The 21,782-nt window shown below is 35.9% G+C and overlaps 1 protein-coding gene across 4 annotated transcripts in view; it reads left to right on the forward strand.

The window, feature by feature from the left end:
• The window catches only part of OXSR1 (oxidative stress responsive kinase 1), an 88,072-nt gene that overhangs the window by 48,915 nt on the left and 17,375 nt on the right, over window positions 1-21,782 (forward strand). For all 4 annotated transcript variants that reach the window (XM_061395940.1, XM_061395941.1, XM_061395942.1 and 1 more), the window contains 6 exons: window positions 6,145-6,254; window positions 8,980-9,081; window positions 12,163-12,296; window positions 15,473-15,521; window positions 16,146-16,211; window positions 19,495-19,617. In XM_061395940.1, the coding sequence (XP_061251924.1) occupies window positions 6,145-6,254; window positions 8,980-9,081; window positions 12,163-12,296; window positions 15,473-15,521; window positions 16,146-16,211; window positions 19,495-19,617 (584 nt within the window). The remainder of the gene's footprint in view (window positions 1-6,144; window positions 6,255-8,979; window positions 9,082-12,162; window positions 12,297-15,472; window positions 15,522-16,145; window positions 16,212-19,494; window positions 19,618-21,782) is intronic.

A 21,782-nucleotide genomic window follows, 5' to 3' on the forward strand; every position in this document is an offset into this window, starting at 1 on the left:
CAAAAAACAAAACAGTAACAAAAAACAGCAAATCCTAGGGAAGGAGAAGAATCTGATTTCCAGAGTTAGCACATTATTAGATTCAAATGTCCATCTTCAATAACAACAACAACAAAAAAAATCACAAGACATTCAGTGAAATAGGAAAGTATGGTCTATTCAAAGGAAACCATCACTGAAAAGGGCTTGATGGCAGATATATTGGACTTTAAAAACAACCATCTTAAAGATGTTGAGAGAGTTAAAAGATACAGAAAAACTGAAAACAACAATTGTTAATAAAATCTATATATCAATAAGGAGAGAAGACTTAAAAAGAAACAAGAAAGAAATTCTGGAGCTAAAAAGTACAATAACTTGAATTGTGAAATGAAAAACTTATTAGAAGGATTTAAATGCAGATTTGATCTGGTTGAAGAAATAATTGGTGAACTTGAATATGGAAATTACCAAGTCTAAGGAACAGATTTATGGGTTGCCATTTCCTTCTCCAAGGAACAGAAAGGAAAATGAGTGAAAAAGTGAATAGAGTCTGACGGGTCTATTTGGATATCATTAAGCAGACCAACATCCACATTCTGTGAGGCCTCGATGGAGAAGAAAGGGGCAGAGAGAGTAATTGAAGAAATAATGGCTGAAAACATCTCAAACTTGATGAAAAACATGCATATAAACGTCTGAGAAGCTCAGTGATCTCCAGCTAAAGTGAACTCTGAGAGACTCACAGAGGCACATCATAATCAAACTTAAGAAAGACAAAGAAAAAGAATCGTAAAAACAGCAAGAGACAAGTGACTCATCACATACAAGGTGTCCTAAATAAGACAGACTTCTCATCAGAAACTTTGGAGGCCAGAAGGCAGAGGGACAATGTATTCAAAGTTCTGAAAGAAAAAAAGTGTCAACCAAGGATCCTTTTAAAAGTGAGGGAGAAATTAAGACATTTCCAGATAAACAAAAGTTGAGGGAATATGTTTCCACTAGACTTGCCCTGCAGGAAATACTCAAGGGAGTCTTGCAAGATAAAATGAGAAGACCCTAGATAATAACTCCAAGCAGTATGAAGAAATAAAGAACTCAATAAAGGTAGATACATGGGTATATAAAAAAACTACTATTATTGTAACAGTGGTTTGTAACTGCACTTTTCGTTTTCTACATAATTTAAGAGACTAACACGTTACAGAAAACAGTTATTGGTCTAAAACTTGATATTACAATAGCATTCGTTTGTAACACCGCATCTTCTTTTCTACATAATTTAAGAGACTAATGCATTTAAAAGAATGATTAGTTTATGTTTTTGAGCACACAGTTTATGAGGATGTAATTCTGTGATAACAACAACCTGAAGAGATAAGAATAGTGCTGTAAAGAAAAAAGTTTTTGTATGTTATTGAAGTTAAGCTGGTGTAAATGCAAATTAGAGTGTTACAACTTCAGCGTGGTAAGCGTAACCCCATGGTAACCATAAAGAAAATAGCTATAAAATATAAATTTTTAAAATGAGGAAAAATTTTAAGCATTTTACAACAAAAAGTTAAGCACAAAATAAGTAATATAGGAAATGAGGAACAAATTCTTTTGTCGTTTTGTTTTTAAGTTGCATGTAGCAACTTAACATGCGTGCTCAGTTGCTTCTAGTGGTGTCTGTTTGTTACCCTATGTACCGTAGCTTCTCTGTCCAGGGATTCTCCAGGCAAGAATAGTAGAGTGGGGACTTCACTGGTGGTCCAGGGTAAGAATCTACTTTCCAATGCAGAGGATATAGGTTTGATCCCTGGTCAGGGAACTAAGATCCTATTTGCCTCCAGCCCATGTACAGCAGCTAGAGGAGCCCAGGAGCACCTAAGACCCAATACAGACAAATAAACAAACAAATACATTAAATAAATAAAAGAATACTGGAGTGGGTTGCCATGCCCTCCTCCAGGGGATCTTCCCGACTCAGGGATCAAACCCATGTCTCTTATGGCTCCTGCATTAGCAGGGCAGTTCTTGACCACTGGTGCCTCCTGGGAAGCCCCCCAAAAGCTTTAAATCATATGAAAAAAATAACACAATGATAGAAGTAAGTCCCTCTTTATCAATAATTGCTTTAAATGTAAATAAACTATCCAATTAAAAGAACGGTTAAAAACATGATCCAACTATATGCTGTCTATAAGCAACTCACTTTAGATCCAAAGATACAAAGAGATTAGAAGCAAAGGATGGGAAAATATATTCTATGCAAATAGTGACCAAAGAGAACAGGGTAGCTACTCTAATATCAGACAAAATAGACTTTATATTTAAAAGGTTGTAAGAGACAAAGAAACACATTATATATTAATAAAAGATTAGATATAATAAGTAGATAAACAGTTATAAACATTCATGCACATATTAACATACCAGCAAAATATATGAAGCAAAAAGTAACAGAATTGAAGGGTACTGTAGATAGCTCTGTAATACTAAAAGGAACTGTAGAGAGCTCTGTAGTAGTAGTTAGGGACTTCAGTACTCCGGTCTTAATAATGGGTAGAACAGACAGAATGTAAGGAAATAGAAGACTTAAACTACACATTGACTGACTAGATCTAACAGGCATATACAAAGCACTCTACCCAATAAGAGCAGTGTACACATTCTTCTGAGGTGTCCAAGGGGCATTTTCTAGGATAGACCATTTTTTAGGCCACAGATTAAGTGATAATCATATAAAGTATTTTCTCTTATCACAATGAGGTAAAGCTAGAAACCAACCACAGAAGACTTGAAAATTCACAAATTTGTGGAAACTAAAGAAAAATAGATTGACAAATAGATTTTGACAACCAGTAGATGAAAGAAGACATCACACAGGAAGCTAGAGATTAATGAAAACAAAGTCACAACCATACCAGAACTCATGGGACGCAGTGAAAGCATTGCTAAGGGGCAGATTTGTAGCTTTAGATGCTTTATTAAAAAAAAAAAAGAAAGCTAGCAAATCAACAACCTAACTTCACAGCTTTAGGAACCAGAAAAAGAAGAAACTGAACCCTCAGTCAGCAGAAGGAAAGAAATAATAAAATTTAGAGTTGAGAAAAGGATATAGAGAATAGAAGAGCAATAGAGGAAATTGATGAAACCGAAAGTTGATTCTTTGAGATCACCAAAATTGACATACCTTTAGCTAGGTGGACTAAGAAAAAAAAAAGACTGGACTCAGTGGTTTAACTGGTAAATTCTGTCAGACATTTAAAGAAGAACTAATAACAGCCTTCCTCAAAGTTTTCCAAAAATTTGAAGAGAAAGAAACACTTTCTAACTCATTTTATTGAGTCCAAAATTACCCTATTCGCAAAGTCAGGCAGAGATACTAACCCAAGAAAAGAAGACTATGGACCAGTATCTATTATAAACATTGATGTAAATATTTTCAGCAAAATACTAGTGGCAAATCAAATTCAGTAGCATATTAAGTGGATGATACACCATGACCAAGTAGGATTTCTTTGGAATGCGAGAGTGGTTCAAGATCTGAAAATCAGTGTTACACATGAGATTACCAGAACAAAGAGAAAAAGAAAACCCGCATGGTCATCTCAGTGCACCACAGATATTTGAGAAAATTTAACACCCTTTCATGGGCTTCCCTCGTAGTCAGTTGCTAAAGAATCTGCCTGCAGTGCAGGAGACCTGGGTTTGATTCCTGCATTGGGAAGATCCCCTGGAGAAGGAAATGGCAACCTGCTCCAGTATTCCTGCCTGAAGAATCCTATGGACAGAGAAGCCTGGCAGGCTGCAGTCCATGGGTTTGCAAGAGTCAGGCACCACTTAAACCACCACCACAACACCCTTTCATAATAGAAACATGCAACAAAGTAGGAACAGAAGGAAACTTCCTCAGCATAGTAAAAGCTACATATGAAAAACCTACCGTGAATATCATACTCAGTGATGAAAGACTTGAAAGCTCTTCCTCTGAGTTCAGGAACACGGGAAGAATGTGTTAGTTCTGTTCAACATAGTACTACTGGAAGTTCTAAATTGAACAAATGAGCAAGAAAAATAATAAAAGACATTCAGACTGAAAAGAAAGAAGTAAACTTATCTCTGCAGATTCTATGATCTTACATGCAGAAAAACCCTAAGCATAACATTACATTAAAAAAAAAAAAAAAACTGCTTAACTAATAAATGAACTTTGCAAAGTAGGATAAAAAGTCAGCACTTAAAAATCAGTTGCATTTTCTACACTAACAATGAACAATCTGAGAAAAATATTACAAACAATTCTATATACAAGTAGCATCAAAAATAATTAAAATACCTAGAAGTTAACATAACCAAGGAGGTGAAATACTTATACAATGAAAACTATAAAACATTGCTGAAAGAAATTAAAGAGGATATAAATAAATGGAAAACATCCCCCCTGTTCATGGATTGGAAGACTTATCATTATTTTAAAAAGTTAGTACTACCCAAAGTAATCTACAGATTCAGTGCAATGCCTGTCAAAACCCCAATAACTCTTTTGCAGGGACAGAAATAGAAAAAAAATCCTAAAATGCATATGGAAGCTTAAGGAACCTCAAGTAGGCAAAACAGTCTTTTAAAAAATGAACAAAGTAGGAAGATTCACACTTCCTGATTTTAAAACTTATTGCAAAGCAATAGTAATAGAAACAATATGTTGTTGGTATAAAAATTGGCATAAAGACCAGTGGAATAGAATCGAAAGCCCAAAAATAAACCCTCGTACAATATGATCAAATGATTTTTGACAGGGGTATCAAGGCCATTCAGTGGAGAAAGTCTTTTCAACAAATGGTTCTGGGAAAACTAAATATCCCAATGCAAAAGAATGAATTTGGACCCTTACCTAACACAATATTCAAAAATTAACTGAAAATGGACTCTAATATAAAGATGTAAAACAATAAAACTCTTAGAAGAAAACAGGGCACATGTTTCATGACATTGGATTTGGTAGTGATTTCTTAGATATGACACCAAAGGCACAGGCAACAGAAAACAAAAAAAATAGATTGGATTTCATGAAAATTTTAAAAATTTGTGCACTTAAAGACACTATCCATAGAGGAAGAAGGCAACCCACAGAATGGGAGAAAATATTTGCAAATCATGTATCTGACAAGAGACTTATGATATCCAGAATATACAGAGAACTCCTTAAATTCAACAGTAACAACAAAATCAATTTTAAAATGGATTTGAATAGACATTTCTCCAGAGAAGATATGCACATGTTCAGAAAGCACATGAAAGATGTTCAGTATCACTAATCATCAGGGAAAAAATACAAGTCAAACTAGAAGGAGATAATAACACACCCATTAGGATGGCTATTTATCAAAAAAATACAAAATAGCAAGGATGTGGAGAAATCAGAATCCTTGTTCACTATTGGTAGGGACATAAAATGGTAGAGTTCTCATGGAAAACAGTATGGCAGTTCCTTAAATCAATTAAAAATAAAAATTCTGTATGATCCACCAATTCCACTTCTGAATACATAACCCCAAAGAACCTAAAGCAGGAATTGAAACAGCTATCTGTACACGCATATTCATAGCAGCATTACTTACAATGGCTAAAATAGGGAAGCAACTTAAGTGTCCATCAGTGGATGAATGTATACACAAAATGTGGTATGTACATAAATTAAATACTATTCAGCCTCCAAGGGAAGGAAATTCTGACACATGCTAGAACATGAATGAACCTTGAAGATCTTGTGCTAGATAAAATAACTCCATTATAGAAAGATAAATACTGTATGGTTCCACTTACATGAAATGCTTAAAGGAGTCAAAATTATAGAGACAGAAAGTAGAACCGATGTTGCCAGGGGCTGAGAAGAAGGGGCAGTAAGAGTTACTGTTTAACTGATACAGAGTTTCAGTTTGGGAAAATGAGAAGAATGCATTGGAGCAAGGAGTAAAATCTGAGGAGATGGTGTGTGGAGGTGGAGAGGAATAGAATGAGGAACCCATTAAGCTATATGTTAATTAGTCAAGAAGTTCAGCAGAAAGATGAGAAAAGGTCATACTATGTATGTAGGACCATAACTACATTATATTATTTTCCTATGTATTTATGTTAGTTACTGTACTTTTAATTCCCTGCTGTTATATTCTGTTTTAGACTTTGGAGTTAGTGCTTTTTTAGCAACTGGTGGTGACATTACTCGGAATAAAGTGAGAAAAACCTTTGTTGGAACACCTTGCTGGATGGCGCCTGAAGTTATGGAACAGGTACTGGGTCTTTTGTCTTTTTACAGTGATTTGAGTTAGTTTACAAAATTAAAAAAAACTGAGCAGTGTTCGCTTTCGAGTGGTCTGCTAGGTTAGCTTTGGGAAACACGCCTCTGTTCCTTGTTTAAGACTTGGCATCATGCTTAAAAATAAACCCCAAACTCTCGAACTTAGCAAAACATATATTAATCTCAAGATTTATACAAAGGCAACCTAAGGAATAGTATAATTAAGATTGATTTAATGGCAAATCCTTAGTACAAATAAAATGACCTGATATTTTTACAGATGGCTTTTGAAGGACTAGTTTTCCCCACATCCCTATTTCCTGGTTGTATCAAACAGACTGCAGTTTATGTCACTCATCCCATCACCTTATGGAAGGAAACTGCTAATTCTAGAATCCAGTGCTCATATTTTGCTCCTTGTTTTATTCTCTTTGTGGCATTTGAAACTGTTGACCTTTTCCCCTTTACTCACATTTTTTTAAATTAATTTATTTATTTTAATTGGAGGCTAATTACAGTATTGTAGTGGTTTTTGCCGTACATTGACATGAATCAGCCATGGGTATACATGTGTCCCCCATCCTGAACCCCTCCTTCCCCATCCCATCCCATCCCTTAGGGTCACCCCAGTGCACCAGCCCTGAGCACCCTGTCTCATGCATCAAACCTGGGCTGGCGATCTGTTTCACATATAATATACATGTTTCAATGCTATTCTGTCAAATCATCCCACTCTTGCCTTCTCTCACAGAGTCCAAAAGACTGTTCTTTACATCTGTGTCTCTTGCTGTCTTGCAATAGGGTCGTTGTTGCCATCTTTCTAAATTCCATATATATGTGTTAGTATACTGTATTGGTGTTTTTCTTTCCGACTTACTTCACTCCATATAATAGGCTCCAGTTTCGTCCACCTCATTAGAACTGATTCAAATGTATTCTTTTTAATGGCTGAGTAATACTCCATTGTGTATATGTACCACAACTTTCTTATCCATTCATCTGCCGATGGACATCTAGGTTGCTTCCATGTCCTGGCTACTATAAAGTGCTGCGATGAACATTGGGGTACATGTGTCTCTTTCAGTTCTGGTTTCCTCAGTGTGTATGCCCAGCAGTATGATTGCTGGGTCATATGGCAGTTCTATTTCCAGTTATTTAAGGAATCTCCACACTATTCTCCATAGTGGCTGTACTAGTTTGCATTCCCACCAAAAGTGTGAGAGGGTTCCCTTTTCTCCACACCCTCTACGGCATTTATTGTTTATAGACTTTCTGTTAGCAGCCATTCTGACTGGCATGCCCTTTACTGACATCTTTAGCTTCCTCATTCTCCTGCTTATTAGGCCATTTCTCTGACTTCTCTCTGGCTTTCCTTCTACTGCCAAGCAACACTGCTTCCCAGCACCTCATCTCTGACTACACATACTTGCTGTTTCTGTCTCTACTTCCCACCTGTTCATTGTTCATTATTTATAAATTGTATCCAGTTGAGTCTTGTTTTTTAAAATTGGGTAGGTATTCCGACTCCCTGTAGGTGTTTTACATAAGTGTCTTATGTCAAACTCCATATGTAGAACTGAATCTAGTTTTCACTCTGTTACAATGCCTGTATTGACCTTAGTGTGGGTCAAGACTTCCCACACTAGGGTTATGGAGATGGCTGAGCATGCAGGTACCTGACACTGGGCCTGATGAGATTGGCTGCAATTTATTATTTGCTTGTACACATACCTGGAGGCACAGGACGCTGCATGCCTTACGGGTTTGCACTTAGGAAGGGAATGAACAGTTGCTATAGGAGACAGGCTTTGTAGTATCAAGAAAGTGATGTGCCCTTTGGTTTCCTTGTGAAGGTATGATTGGCTTGTTTTCTAAGGGCTGGCAGGGAGCAGAAACCTGCTTCTCAGGAATAAACAGGAACTGCACCTGATCATTTGATAAGCAGGGCTTAGGGCCTAGGGCACATTCTCCTTGGGAGGACAGTGGGGTAGGGAACTTTCACTTAGATCATTACAGGTCCTTCTATTTACTCCATGTTGAGGCAGTATATAATATGGAGCTTTAATTTTAGGTTTCAAACCACACGTTCCCAAATCCTGTTTCTGCTCCTATATTGCTTAGGATAGAAAATTAAAATATTTAATTTTATAACATGCTGGTGACAGTATAAAGGAGAGAAATTTGGCAACATATTCATACTAGCAACTTTAAAAATATTCTTACCCTTGTAATTTTTTTCACTCCAAAAATTAAGGTGATAAAATAATATTGTAACATAGGAAATTTAGAAAACAAAAGACTGCCAAACTTCTATTTTTGTTCTAGGTCTTTCTAGTTTTTTCTTTAATAGATTGTATACCTGTTTGTAATAGTATCAACACTTTTGAAGAATATTGTAATCTTCTTTCTTAAGTGCTTTCTCATATTATATCATAGAGTGGTTTTCCATATTTTCATATAGGATTCATTAATATTGCTTTTAGTTGAATGTATAATGTTTCTCTAAGTGAAAATACAATACTTAACCATTTCCCCATTGATGCTGGACATTCATTCAGTTTTTCCTTTTTTCCTCTTATCAAGTAAATTTAGCTTTTATCTAGTTTAGATTATATTTTATTAGCTTAAAGTCTGTGGTTCTTGATACATATTAGAAGCTATCTTGAAAGTACTCCTGGGTGTTAAAATAATCTTGTACATCTCTCTGTTCTGTCCAGGTTCGTGGTTATGATTTTAAAGCTGACATCTGGAGTTTTGGGATCACAGCCATTGAACTGGCCACGGGGGCAGCTCCTTACCATAAGTACCCGCCGATGAAGGTGAGGCTGCTATCCATAATACCCTGCCAGCTCATGTCTCAGTTCTCTGTCAGAGGCTCACCTCATGTGACATTCTTTTTTAAGAATTATGTAGATTTATTAGTATATGAACAAGTATTTTTATATTAAAAAGCACTATATGAATGTAAGAGTTTATAAAAATAGTAATTGTCCTCATTTACAGTAACTCAGCCATTCATATTAGCATTTTATCCTCCATTTGCATGTAAATAACACACATAGCTGGAGCTCTTGTGTTTGTGGGATCATTTGACATTCTTATCCATTGTGTTCTGCCCTGCATTCCTTCTAACTTCTTTAGCAGTTAGAATCTCTCTTAGATATTTGGTATGTAATACTGGGTAGCTTTACATTGTAACTGACCTTATTTGATGACCCACCATCTCCTGACTGTGTAACTAGTTTGATGTTTGGATCTAATCTGTCTCATTTTAGTATGTGTTCCCCACAGACACCTGTGTAGAGCAGCCTCAGTGGGGATGATGATCATGTCTACCTCTTAAGGTTGTTGGAAGAGTTCCATGTTAATAGTAATTATTGCTAACATTCATTGAGCACTCATCTGTGTCACCCACTGTTTTTAAGTGCTTCTTATATGTTAGATCCATGCAAATTGTTCATGTGCCATACATATGTATTATTTTCTTTGTTATTGAATAGAAGTTTGCTTTGTGGTATGACATTAAACATCTTTTATTTAAAGGCCTGTTACATCCTGAAGAAGTATGTGTGTGTGCTTAGTTGCTCAGTCGTGTCCAACTCTTTATGATGCCATGGACTGTAGCACACCAGGTTCCTCTGTAGGATTATCCAGGCATGAATACTGGAGCAGGTTGCCGTTTCCTACTCCAGGGGATCTTTCTGACCCAGGGATTGAACCTGTGTCTCTCGCGTCTCCTGCATTGGCAGACAGGTTCTTTACCAGTAGCGCCACCTGGGAAGCCCCCATCCTGAGGGAGTAGTTACCTAAAATGTAGTTGTTAATCCTAATGTCCCCAACATTAGTAATAAATGAGTTTTTTGTGTTTCAAGATGGTCCTGCCAATACTGTTGGCAACCATTTTCATCTGTGTGACCCCTAAGTGAGAATATGCACATGAATTCTATTTGTCTATTTATAGCTCTAGCCATTGTTTATAGGTTTGCTTGCCCGCTTTACAAAATGCCTTAAAATGCTGAGCACCATTGTGAATTTTTGTCATAGTGATATTCATGTATCTATGTTCTTGGAGTACTTTAGAACCTTTAAAATGTTACTTTGTCCCCTTTAAGGCACTAAAAACGTAGAGAGAGACAAAATCAGTAAGAATAGTATGAAAAACCTCTCTGTATGTCCATATTCAAAACGTGTGTATATATTTTTTAACCTTTATGTTTGATGGTTGAAAGGTTAGTGATACTCTAAGGCCTTATTTTCTTTTTTTAATTAAATTTATTTATTTTAATTAGAGGCTAATTACTTTACAATATTGTATTGGTTTTGTCATACATCAACATGAATCTGCCGCGGGTGTACATGTGTTCCCAATCCTGAACCCCCTCCCACCTCCCTCCCCATACCATCCCTCTGGGTCATCCCAGTGCACCAGCCCCAAGCTTCCTGTATCCTGCATCGAACCTGGACTGGCGATTCGTTTCTTATATGATATTATACATGTTTTAATGCCATTCTCCCAAATCATGCCCCACTCCCTCTCCCACAGAGTCCAAAAGACTGTTCTATACATCTGTGTCTCTTTTGCTGTCTCCCGTAAAGGGTTTTCGTTACCATCTTTCTAAATTCCATATATATGCATTAGTATACTGTATTGGTGTTTTTCTTTCTGGCTTACTTCACTCTGTATAATCGGCTCCAGTTTCATCCACCTCATTAGAACTGATTCAAATGTATTCTTTTTAATGGCTGAGTAATATTCCATTGTGTATATGTACCACAGCTTTCTTATCCATTCATCTACTGATGGACATCTAGGTTGCTTCCATGTCCTGGCTATTATAAACAGTGCAAGGCCTTGGTTTTTTCCTAAAGGTCAAGATTGCTAGGTGTAAATGAATATTCACAAGGTTTTGAAAAGGATTGCTCTTCATAACTGTTAAAAAGTGGGAGGTTATTTTGAGGCGCAAGAAATGGCTTATTCTTGAAAGGAGGTCAGGGAGAAAGATGAGGTTTGCTTTATATTATTGTAGGCAGTGACTCCTGAAATTGTAGCCAGACATACACATGTTAATAACCTATTTGCTCAAAATGAGAAATACTTGCAACCTTAGTAATCCCCTTTTAGTAAATATAAATTAAATCTGAATAGCAAATAATAATTTGATTTTGATTTTGGTTTTGACTTTGTGCTTAGAAAAATGGGTTATGCTTTTATTGAAAAGTCAAACAGTATAGAAAATCACCCCAAATTGCATCATATTAATAGGATATGATTACTTCATATCCTATTCATATCCTTCATATCCTTTGTTACTTATGTCTCTATGCATCAAGATAGTGTGTTGCCCTGTAAGTCAAAGAAGAAAGAGATTCAGGATGGACAGTTGCTGCAGGGAAGGTAGGAAGAGTGCAAACTAAAACAGTTATAGCTTTGTTAACTAGGATATCATCAGTGATTTCTGTGATCGAAGTTTTTGAGGCATTCTTGGAAGAGAAGGCCAGGTTACAAGGGGTCAAGTTGAAACAGAGCTATGAATAGGTAAAGTTAGCAAGGTCACAATTTTGCTGTGGTTTTTTTGTGTTTTTTTTTTTTTTTAAGTTTGCTGGTGTAAGAATTGGATGGAAGACAGGAAGGAAAGATTTCAACTAAAGGACATATAATACAGTGCTGATACAGTTGAGCCTTTGCAGGCACATTGCCCGGGAAGCCAGCTGTCTATAGGATATTATTTATCTGGAAAACACCTAAATAGCTCTAGTTTCCAAACAACTGATCTAGATGTGAACTTTCAGATAATAAAATCTGCTCAGATGTTTGGAGGTTGTCTATATTGAAAAATTGAGGCCACAATATTTGATTACTGAATCTTCAGAAGTTTACAATATGTTGAAAATTCTCACAGGTTTTAATGCTGACACTGCAGAATGATCCTCCTTCTTTGGAAACTGGTGTTCAAGATAAAGAAATGCTGAAAAAATACGGAAAATCATTTAGAAAAATGATTTCATTGTGCCTTCAAAAAGATCCAGAAAAAAGGTAAAATATGAGATAAAACTTATCCTCTTCATCTAATATATAAACCATTGCAGAAGGCTAAGAATCACATGCATACATACATACGTATGCAGAGAATTCAAAAGAACTAAACTTAAACATTAAAAAAAATATACACTGACCATTATACTAAATTGAAAATAGTGAATTATATACTTTCTCCCTTCTTTTTAGTATACAGTGCACCCTAAATAGTTAAGCTATTTCTTGGTTAATTTCTTAGAGTTATAAATGTATTTGTTAATGAGCTGCCAAGTTAGCGGGAGGGCTTATTTTTAATTTGCATATAAGAGTTATAAATAAACCAGTATCTTAATGTTCTTTATGATTTTATTAACAGGAGAAATAGCAAATACTATATTTAATGTCAAATAGTCATACTTTCTTCCTTATTGGAAAGGTATTTTAGTTAAGTAGACCAAAAAATCAAAGAGCTTATTATTAACACTAGAAAAATTGAATGGCAGGTGAGTTAAAGAAACATGATCATCTAATGTGTGTATCTATGAATTAAACAGAAGCATAGAAGTTAAAGATTATTGCACATAATCTTTTATCTTTGACGTCAGTCAAAACTCCTGATTTCTAATCTTGGGCCCTGTTCTCACTCTGTCATATTTTTCTGTTTCACGTGGTATATAGACCACTCAGCTTCGTAGCACTAAAAGATTTTTTTGATTTTTCTAAAGCTCAACAAAACTAAAAGGTTTGAATTGACTTCCTTGATCATGTTTTCAGTATATTTAATGGGCTTCAAAATTTACTGTTGCAAATATTGGAAAGGGTAAGAAAAATAGGCAGGAAAGTTCAAACCTGTCATTTTAGAACTTTTTTCCTCTTTCTTAATACACTGGTATTAAAACATAGGGAACAGTTTTGCTTCTCCCAAATTAGTTGACTGAAATAACAGAGTTCTGTTACAAACACTTAGACATTCTGGACAAATCTGTCAAACTTAAAATCATAAGAATAGAGATGAACTTGTAATAAAGGGAGGTCTTCAGATGCCAGAATTAACAAGGAAGCCATAAATCCAAGAATTATAAACTCATCCTGTGGCTGCCTTCAGTGCGACACTGTTCAGTCTAGTAACCTACTGGTTTGGAGTTTTAACTTCCAAGTGGGTACTAAAAATGAGATACAGGGCCCACCCATATGGGTATTTTGAACTGAGATTTCTGCTTAAAGCTAGAACATTGATAAGTATGCATCCTGTGTGAAAGGATAGATCAGAGAACAACAACAACAACAAAAATCTGTCATCACACAAACACAACAGAAATCTTTCCTGAATAATCAAGCCCTCTGACTTCAACACTCCACAGGTTTACAGTCTGAATTTATACCCATATTATCCAGGAACCCACAGGATTAGAAAGTAAAACAGTTATTACTAAGCCAGTTTTGTTTCTGGCAGAAGCAGTCAGAAACTGCACTGTTAGACTACTTCCAACACCCAGGTCGCTGCAATTCTTGCACTGAAGGGATCACAATCCAGAATTATAAACACACAGTGAAACCCCACACTGTGACCTGGAAGCAACATTCGAAGGAATAATGGCCGAGAATGTTCTGAATTGATGAGATATCTGTATTTTCAGGCTAAGGAATTATTGTCCTTGATTCCACGCGGTACCCCTCTTTTTCCACTTGTATACATTGTCAGGAAACTACTGGACACAAATACAAAGAGAAGGTCTTAAATGCAGCCTGAGAGAACAGATCACCTAACTGAGGAATAGCAGGCAGATGGACAAACCACTTCCCCGATAGCAACAGTTAAGGCCAAACACTATAGTGGAACAATGCTGAGAGAAAATAACTGTTAACCCAGAATTCTCTAAATCTAGTCAAACTCATTCACCAGTAAGCATAATTTTTGAAATTATTTGAAATTAATTTCTGAAATAATTTTCAGTCAAAAATTGAGTTTTCCAGCCATGTTTTATCACAAAAGAACTCCTCTGAAGTGTATTTTAGAAAGAGGAAGTGAGCCCATAAGAAAGGAACAAATCATAAAAAACAGTGTTGTTAAACTGTTAAACATACTGAAATTGTGACTGAATGAAAAGTAGGAATGGTAACGTCTGTTTTGAGTTTGCATAGCACTTCACGTTTATATGAAAGTCCTCTGAGGCCCTGGTTCTCAAGCTTGAGTGCACTTTGGTATCTACCTGCAGAGTTCTAAAAACCGCACCCAGGTGTGCCCCCACGGATTCTGCTGTAACTGTTACAGGGAACAGCCTGGGATTTTTTATATTTGTAAGATAGTTTATTTCTCTCGTGTGGCAGTTCCCATCTGGTATGCCAACTGTATTCCAGGAGGGCAATACAAAACCTAAGCTACCTGCTGCCTTGTTCTTACATAGCTAGATTATGACCCTCATCTCTTTAGTTGAAAGGATTTTTTTTTCACTCCCAGATATTATAATGCACAGCAGTGTTTAAGAACCACTGCTTTTAGGGATTTAGCCAGGTAATACTGAACCTTAGAGAAGTGACTTGTTCAGCGTTTCATGGTAGGTATGTGGCGTCCATCAGGTCCAATTTCTTAAGTGTAGCATTTGTTTATTCTTTATTCTCGTACTAGTTTGTGAAGTTGACAACAATGCCTTTACTCAAATGAAGTAAGACTGCACAGTTAAGTTAAAAACTAAGTTTAGATTAAATTTGGAAACTATACATTACTCTTAGAATCTTCAGTTTTTTAAAGGAAATTGTGAAATTATTTTTTAAGAATATGTAATTACCTAAGTTGAAGACTTACAGGTGATTATGTGGCAGGAAGCACAGTTCTTGATTTGTCAGTTTAAATGTATGTTTTTTGCTTCTTCAAAGTAGATAAAGCCAACTTAGTGGGAAATAATATTAAATAGCAAATATATTGAAAGCCATTAAGAAATCATGCTTCTAAAAGAAACATTTCACTAATGAATTTTTGCAAGAGCCTATAATGTTATCAGAAAACTTCTATTTGAGTTTTTAATTCTGTTCGATGCCTTGTACTGAGCTTTTCCTTTTTGATTTTTAGCAGGTTAAGGACAGTGGAGTGCACTGAGTTTTTATCTTGATGTTCAAGAAATCATGTTTTCATTTTTGAAGATGAAAACCCACATTCCACTTCAATTAACTATAAAAACTTTCTTTTCTGGTTTTAGACCAACAGCAGCAGAACTGCTAAGGCACAAGTTTTTCCAAAAAGCCAAGGTAGGACATTCTAACTTGTTTCATGTATTCAGATGATCCTCCTCAAACACCTACATTAGGTTCACTGTTCAGAGGTTGCATTACCTTCAGATGATTATTTCTGGAAGAATGATGGTAGGTCAAATAATTGCTGGGGCCATTACTTAGACAACATATTTAAGATAAATATATTATTCTATAAATTAATTTAAGTATCAGGTAAAACTTAAAACAGGAAAAATTAATATTACCACTATAAATAAAATCTGTGGAAAATTCTGTGAAATATACTGAACTCTAATTTTAGGGTTTACTACTGAATTAGTAAACATCTCATTTCCCAAAGATATGGGATAAATAGGATGTTACTGTAGTTGGGAAATGTGGGACCACAACCTCAAAGGACGTATGTTAAAGCAAACTTTTCATAGATGGTGGTTCATGCAATACATTAAAGCTTTCTCTCAGTTTATAAAGTCATGGTAGTATTATACTAAAGGATCTTCAGAATGAAAGAATAGAAGCTTTTCTCAAACTTTATAAAAACAGTTACTATACCACATTAATAGTGGTGAATATTTCTATGTCAATTTTTTTGTTCAGTAAAAACTTCTTATGAAAAGAAAACTTATTTTTCCTCTCCAGAATAAAGAATTTCTTCAAGAAAAAATATTGCAGAGAGCACCAACCATTTCTGAAAGAGCTAAAAAGGTAAATGTGGATTTAACTCAGTTTTTCTGAGAAATTAGAAGTTTTACTTTTGTGTTTTAAAAGTGTATTTGACTAATGCTATGTTAACAGTATGAATATTACTCATTTTCTTTCAGTCTTTTCTTTAGCATGCTTGATATATTCTTTTAGCAATAGTCTATGCCTCAGTAGTACTCCACTTTCAACTGGAATGAAAAAGTATGGTACATAATTAATTCTAAATTGTGTTAAATCACTGTTTGCAACTACCAGAGTGAGTTGGGAAGTTGGGAAGTTTCTTTGCACCATTCAGAAACAAGACACCACTTCACAGGCACCTGAATAACTATAACAAAAAAGACAGTCAATAGCAAGTACTGATAAAGATGTGGAGAAATTAGAATCCTCACCCATTACTGATGGAAATGGAAGATGGTGTGGTCACTTTTGTGGCAGTTTCTCAAAAGACTGAACAAAGTTACTATATGACCCAGCAAGTCTACTCCTAGCCATACCCAAGAGAACTGAAAATTTGTACACATAAAAATATGTACATGAATGTTCATGGAAGTATTATTCATAGCTAAAATGTGGAAACAAACTGAATGTCCATCTACTGATAAATGGATATATAAAATATCATGAACGTATACAATGGAATATTATTCAGCAGTAATAAGGAATGAAGTACTGATACATGCCATAACATGGATGTACCTTTAAAACATTATGCTAACTAAAAGACATATTCTATGATTCTACTTATGTGAAATATCCAGAACAAGCAAATGTATAAAGACAGAAAGTAGATTACTAATTGCCTGGGACTTGAGCAGATTGTAAGGGATTGGGTAGGACTGCTAATGGGTATGGGATGTTTTGTGGGAAGTGGAAAGAGTGATGAAGATGATTGAAATTTGATTGTACAGATGATTTTTCAACTCTGAACATACTAAAAATCATTGGATTGTAATACCTTGAATGGATCAGTGTTATGTGAATTATGCCTTAGCTGTTAATTTAAGAAAAGAAGCATTTAGAGAATGGCACTACCACCAACAAAAAGCTCTTGGGAATTGAAAACATTATAGAAAAAATGAAAAAATTCATTACAAAGATTTTAGGGTAAAGTTGAGGAAATTTTCCAGAAAACAGAGCCAAAAAGCCAAGAGACAGAAAAGATGAGAACATTAGAGGATTATTTGAGAAGGCTCAACATTTAAGTAAAAGGGGTTCCAGAAAAGGAAAACAGAAAAACAGAAGAAAAGATATCACTGAAAAATTATTCAAGAAAAATTTCATGAATTTCCAGTTTGAAAGAGCTGAAGTACCCAGCGCAATGAATGGAAGTAGATCAACACTAAAGCACATTACCACAGTAGCTCAGAATGCTGTTGCTGTTCAGTCACCCAGTCATGTCCAGCTCTTTACGACCCCATGGACTGCATGCAGTACGCCAGGCCTCTCTGTCCCTCACCATCTCCTAAAGTTTGCCCTAGTTCGTGTTCATTGCATCAGCTCAGAATACTGGAGGTGAAAAGATCCTGTAGCCTTCCAGACAACAGGGAAAGATTACAGGTAGAATCAACAGTCATAAGGACCTCAGTAGCATCTCTGGAAAATTCCATGGGCGGAGGAGCCTGGTAGGCTGCAGTCCATGGGATTGCAAAGAGTCAGACACGACTGAGTGACTTCACTTTCACTTTAAACTTTCATGCATTGGAGAAAGAAATGGCAACCCACTCCAGTGTTCTTGCCTGGAGAATCCCAGGGACGGGGGAACCTGGTGGGCTGCTGTCTATGGGGTCGCACAGAGTCGGACACAACTGAAGCGACATAGCAGCAGCAGCAGCAGCATCTCTGGAAGCCACATCACAATGGAGCTTTATGTTGAACATTAGGGAAAAAAAAATATTTTCTAACCCAGAATTGTTTTCTTTTTTTACCAGGCAAACTATTAAGTGGAGTGTGGGAATGGAATCAAATTATATTTAGAAATGTACAGCTTTAGTAAATACACCAGGCTAATAGTAGAGTTAAGTGCTTAAAGTAAGAATAGGAAAGTCATGTGATTGAGGAAGCATAGTCCTCTGCTTGATAGCGTGAGATCTGAGGTACCAAACCTGGTGTCAGTCTGATGGAACAGATCGCGGGGCTCTGGTGAGAGGCTTCCTCAAGAAGATGACACATACCTAATGGATATGAATACGGTGAGAGGAGCTTTACATAACAGAGAATCTGGGGATAAATATGACAAGTAAGAAATAAGCAGGACTTCCCTAGTGGTCCAGTGGTTAAGAATCCACCTACCAATGCAGGGGACAGGGTTTGATCCCTGGTCCAGGAAGAGTCCACCTGCCACAGGCCGACTAAGCTCATGTGCTGCAACTACTCAGCCCACACTTCAGAGCCTGTGCTCCGACTCAGAAGTCCACACACTGTAGCTAGAAAATATCCCCCCTCCTCGCTGCAATTTGAGAAAGGCTGCATGCAGCAACGAAGACCCAAAAATAAATAACTTTTTTTTAAAGAAAGCAAATGTTAACTCCAGGAGAAATAAAAAAGTTCTGCAGGAAAGAAAAGTAATTGTAATATATATGGTTCAACTGTATAGTTTATATAATCATGTGTTGATTTACCCAAAATTACAGTGTATCTTGAAAAAAGAGTAGGGAATTAATAATAGGGTTAAGTTCTCATCTTCTGTAGCAAGAAGTCAATAGATAATTTCTAAAACCAGAAAAGGGGTAATAATAAGAACAGATTACTCAGAGAGATGAATATATATACATTCTAAAAGAATAAGCTAAAATGAATTGAAAGTGGTTGCCTGTGGGAAAGAAGATGAAAGTTAGGGGACTGCTCTTTTTCTTAACATTTGCACAGCTGTAGTCCTCTTGAACCGACATAAATTGTGATTTTAAAAGTTAAAATTGAAAAAAAAACCATAATCTTCTTTATCTTGAACTTATTTATTTGGAGCTTAAACTGCCCCCATTTTTTTCTTGATGTCTGAAGATAGGAAGCCATTACTCAGACTCCATCTGACTTCACATAAGAGGGATTTGGATGATATGCAGTCTCAGACTGTCAAAGTACTGGGAAAGCCAGTGGTTGTGAGTAAAGACATAGTTGAGATGAGGCACAGAAAGCAAGTGGGGGATGGTGGATGTGACTCTATATGGGAGAATTATTATCTGCTTACTGTGTTGAAGTAATAGAAGGAGAGAGAAATATGGTTGACTTTTCTATCCCGTAAGTGTCAAACACTGCCACAGCCCATGTCTCTCTTCCTAACGAGCAGGTTCGGAGAGTACCAGGCTCTAGTGGCCGTCTTCACAAGACAGAAGATGGTGGCTGGGAGTGGAGTGATGATGAATTTGATGAAGAAAGTGAGGAAGGAAAAGCAGCAATTTCACAACTCAGGGTATGTTTTGTTAAACTATATGCTTTAGCTATAGAGTTCTGTCTTACTGTCTGAAGCCACTTAGATAATACTATATTCTGTGGTTCTGTTCAGCTTAACCAGATAAAATATAAAAAAAAACAGACAGAATATTTTGAACACCTTATTAACAACAGGAGCCCAAGTAAATCTCCATGGAGAGGGGGACTGAAATATCAGTTTTACTCTAATAATATTTAGGGTATATAAAAATGACCTAAATTGAGAAATGAGAACTACAATGTCGGAGATGAAAGTACACTGGATTGGATTAATGGCTGATTAGACATTTCAGAAGAAAAGATTAGTGAACTTGAAAGCCTAACAATTGAAACCTAGTCCCTAAAATTTGTTAACCTTCTATCTGAAGAGGAACAGTGTACCTTATTTTCATTTTGTATATCCCAGATAGTGTGTGTGAGTGTGTTAGTTTTTGCTAGAAATAGACACCAAGACATGAAGTGAGCAAATAACGTTTGAAAAATGGCACTGATAGACTTGCTCAATTCAGGGTTGCCACAAATCTTCAGTTTGTAAAACAAACAAACTATGATATCTACAAAGTACAGTAAAGAAAGCATAGTGCAATAAAATGAGATGGGCCTGTATTTTAAATAATGTTCCAAAGTTTTCTTGTTTGCATTGTTTCCAGTGTGAAATCTGCTTGTTTACTTACCTTATTCATTTACAAGTCACATTTCTTTTAACTTTGACTGATTTTAAGATTATTTTCTTTATGTATGGTTTTGAGCAATTTGATTATGATATACCTATATATTTTTTCCCCCACATTTCATATTTAGGGTTTATTGAGCTTCTTGAATCTTTGGGTTTACAGTGTTTTTTAAGTTTGGAAAGTTCTCAGCTATCATATTTTCAAATAGTTTTTTCTGTCCTCCCACCTTGAAGAGTCAGATAACATGTATATTAGGCTTAAAGTTGTATGACTGTTCACTGATCTTTTCACTTTTTTAAAATTCTTTTTTCTTCAGTTTCATTTTGCATAGTTTCTATTGCTAGCCTGTTCATTATTCTTTCCTTCTGCAGTGTTAATCTGCTACTAAGGCCATGCAGTCTCTTTTTCATCTCAGACAGAATGCTAGAATTGTGATTTGGTGTTTGGTTTGGTTGTTAGATACTTAAAAGTTTGATGTGCTGTTTGCTTTTGCATCTTCCATGTCTCTGCTTAACTTTTTGAAGTTATGTAATATAATTATTTTAATGTCCTTCTCTGCTTATTCTAACATCCAGGTCAGTTTGGGGGCTGTTTTGTTTGATTATTCTTTACATTGTGGCTTGAAAGTGTTTTCCCAAGTTGAGTAAATAAAAGTAAAAAATGAAATCAGATAAAATTTGATAGAGTGCCAGGAAGGAGAGAGTTATCCAGAGGAAGAAGCTTAGAGCTTCTCTTTTGAGTACTTAGCAGAATATTTATTGATTACTGTATGTGAAAAAACTACCCATGTGGAGAACAGTGCCCAGCACTCACACAGCCAGAAACAGCAGCCAGACTGGAGAAATTTAAAATTCACAGGGCATTCAGTAGACTTCTCAGTAATGGGGTATAATATATTGCCCTAGACTGAACACTGCTCCAGACCTAACTAAAACGCATCAAAGCAGGATCCAGAAGGATTAAACTGTTTCTAGCAGCTTAACTGTATTCTAGAACAAAGTGTCAAGATTCATAGCAATACAGAATTAGCATCATGCAACAAGGTGAAATTCAGTGTCTGGCGTCCGATCGAAGTTTACAAGTATGCAGAGTGTCAGGAAAACAGTAGGAGTAAGCACACTTAATGCTCAGCACTTGGTTTCAAATGCTATGCCCTACTAAAAGAACAAAGGTTCGCTGGAGAAATGCCTGATTCCACGGCTTACACAGGGAAAATATAAGATAAATCTGGGGTATCTTGTTTTGACAGAAAAGGTTTATATTTTTAATAATATAAGAGCCAAGTTGAAGGAGCTCCCACTAGCCAAATTAGGGAGATTTAACCATCAAAATCATAAAGTGTAGAAATAATTATAAATCATTAAAAGACTAGGACTCAGTAGGCCTATACAAATAATACATAGATATATAAATAAATGGGGAGAAAATGATGATATTTCATTACAATAAACTGCCAGTGGTGGTAAATGTA

This window comes from Bos javanicus, chromosome 22 (assembly GCF_032452875.1).
Source record: "Bos javanicus breed banteng chromosome 22, ARS-OSU_banteng_1.0, whole genome shotgun sequence".
Lineage (NCBI taxonomy): Eukaryota > Metazoa > Chordata > Mammalia > Artiodactyla > Bovidae > Bos > Bos javanicus.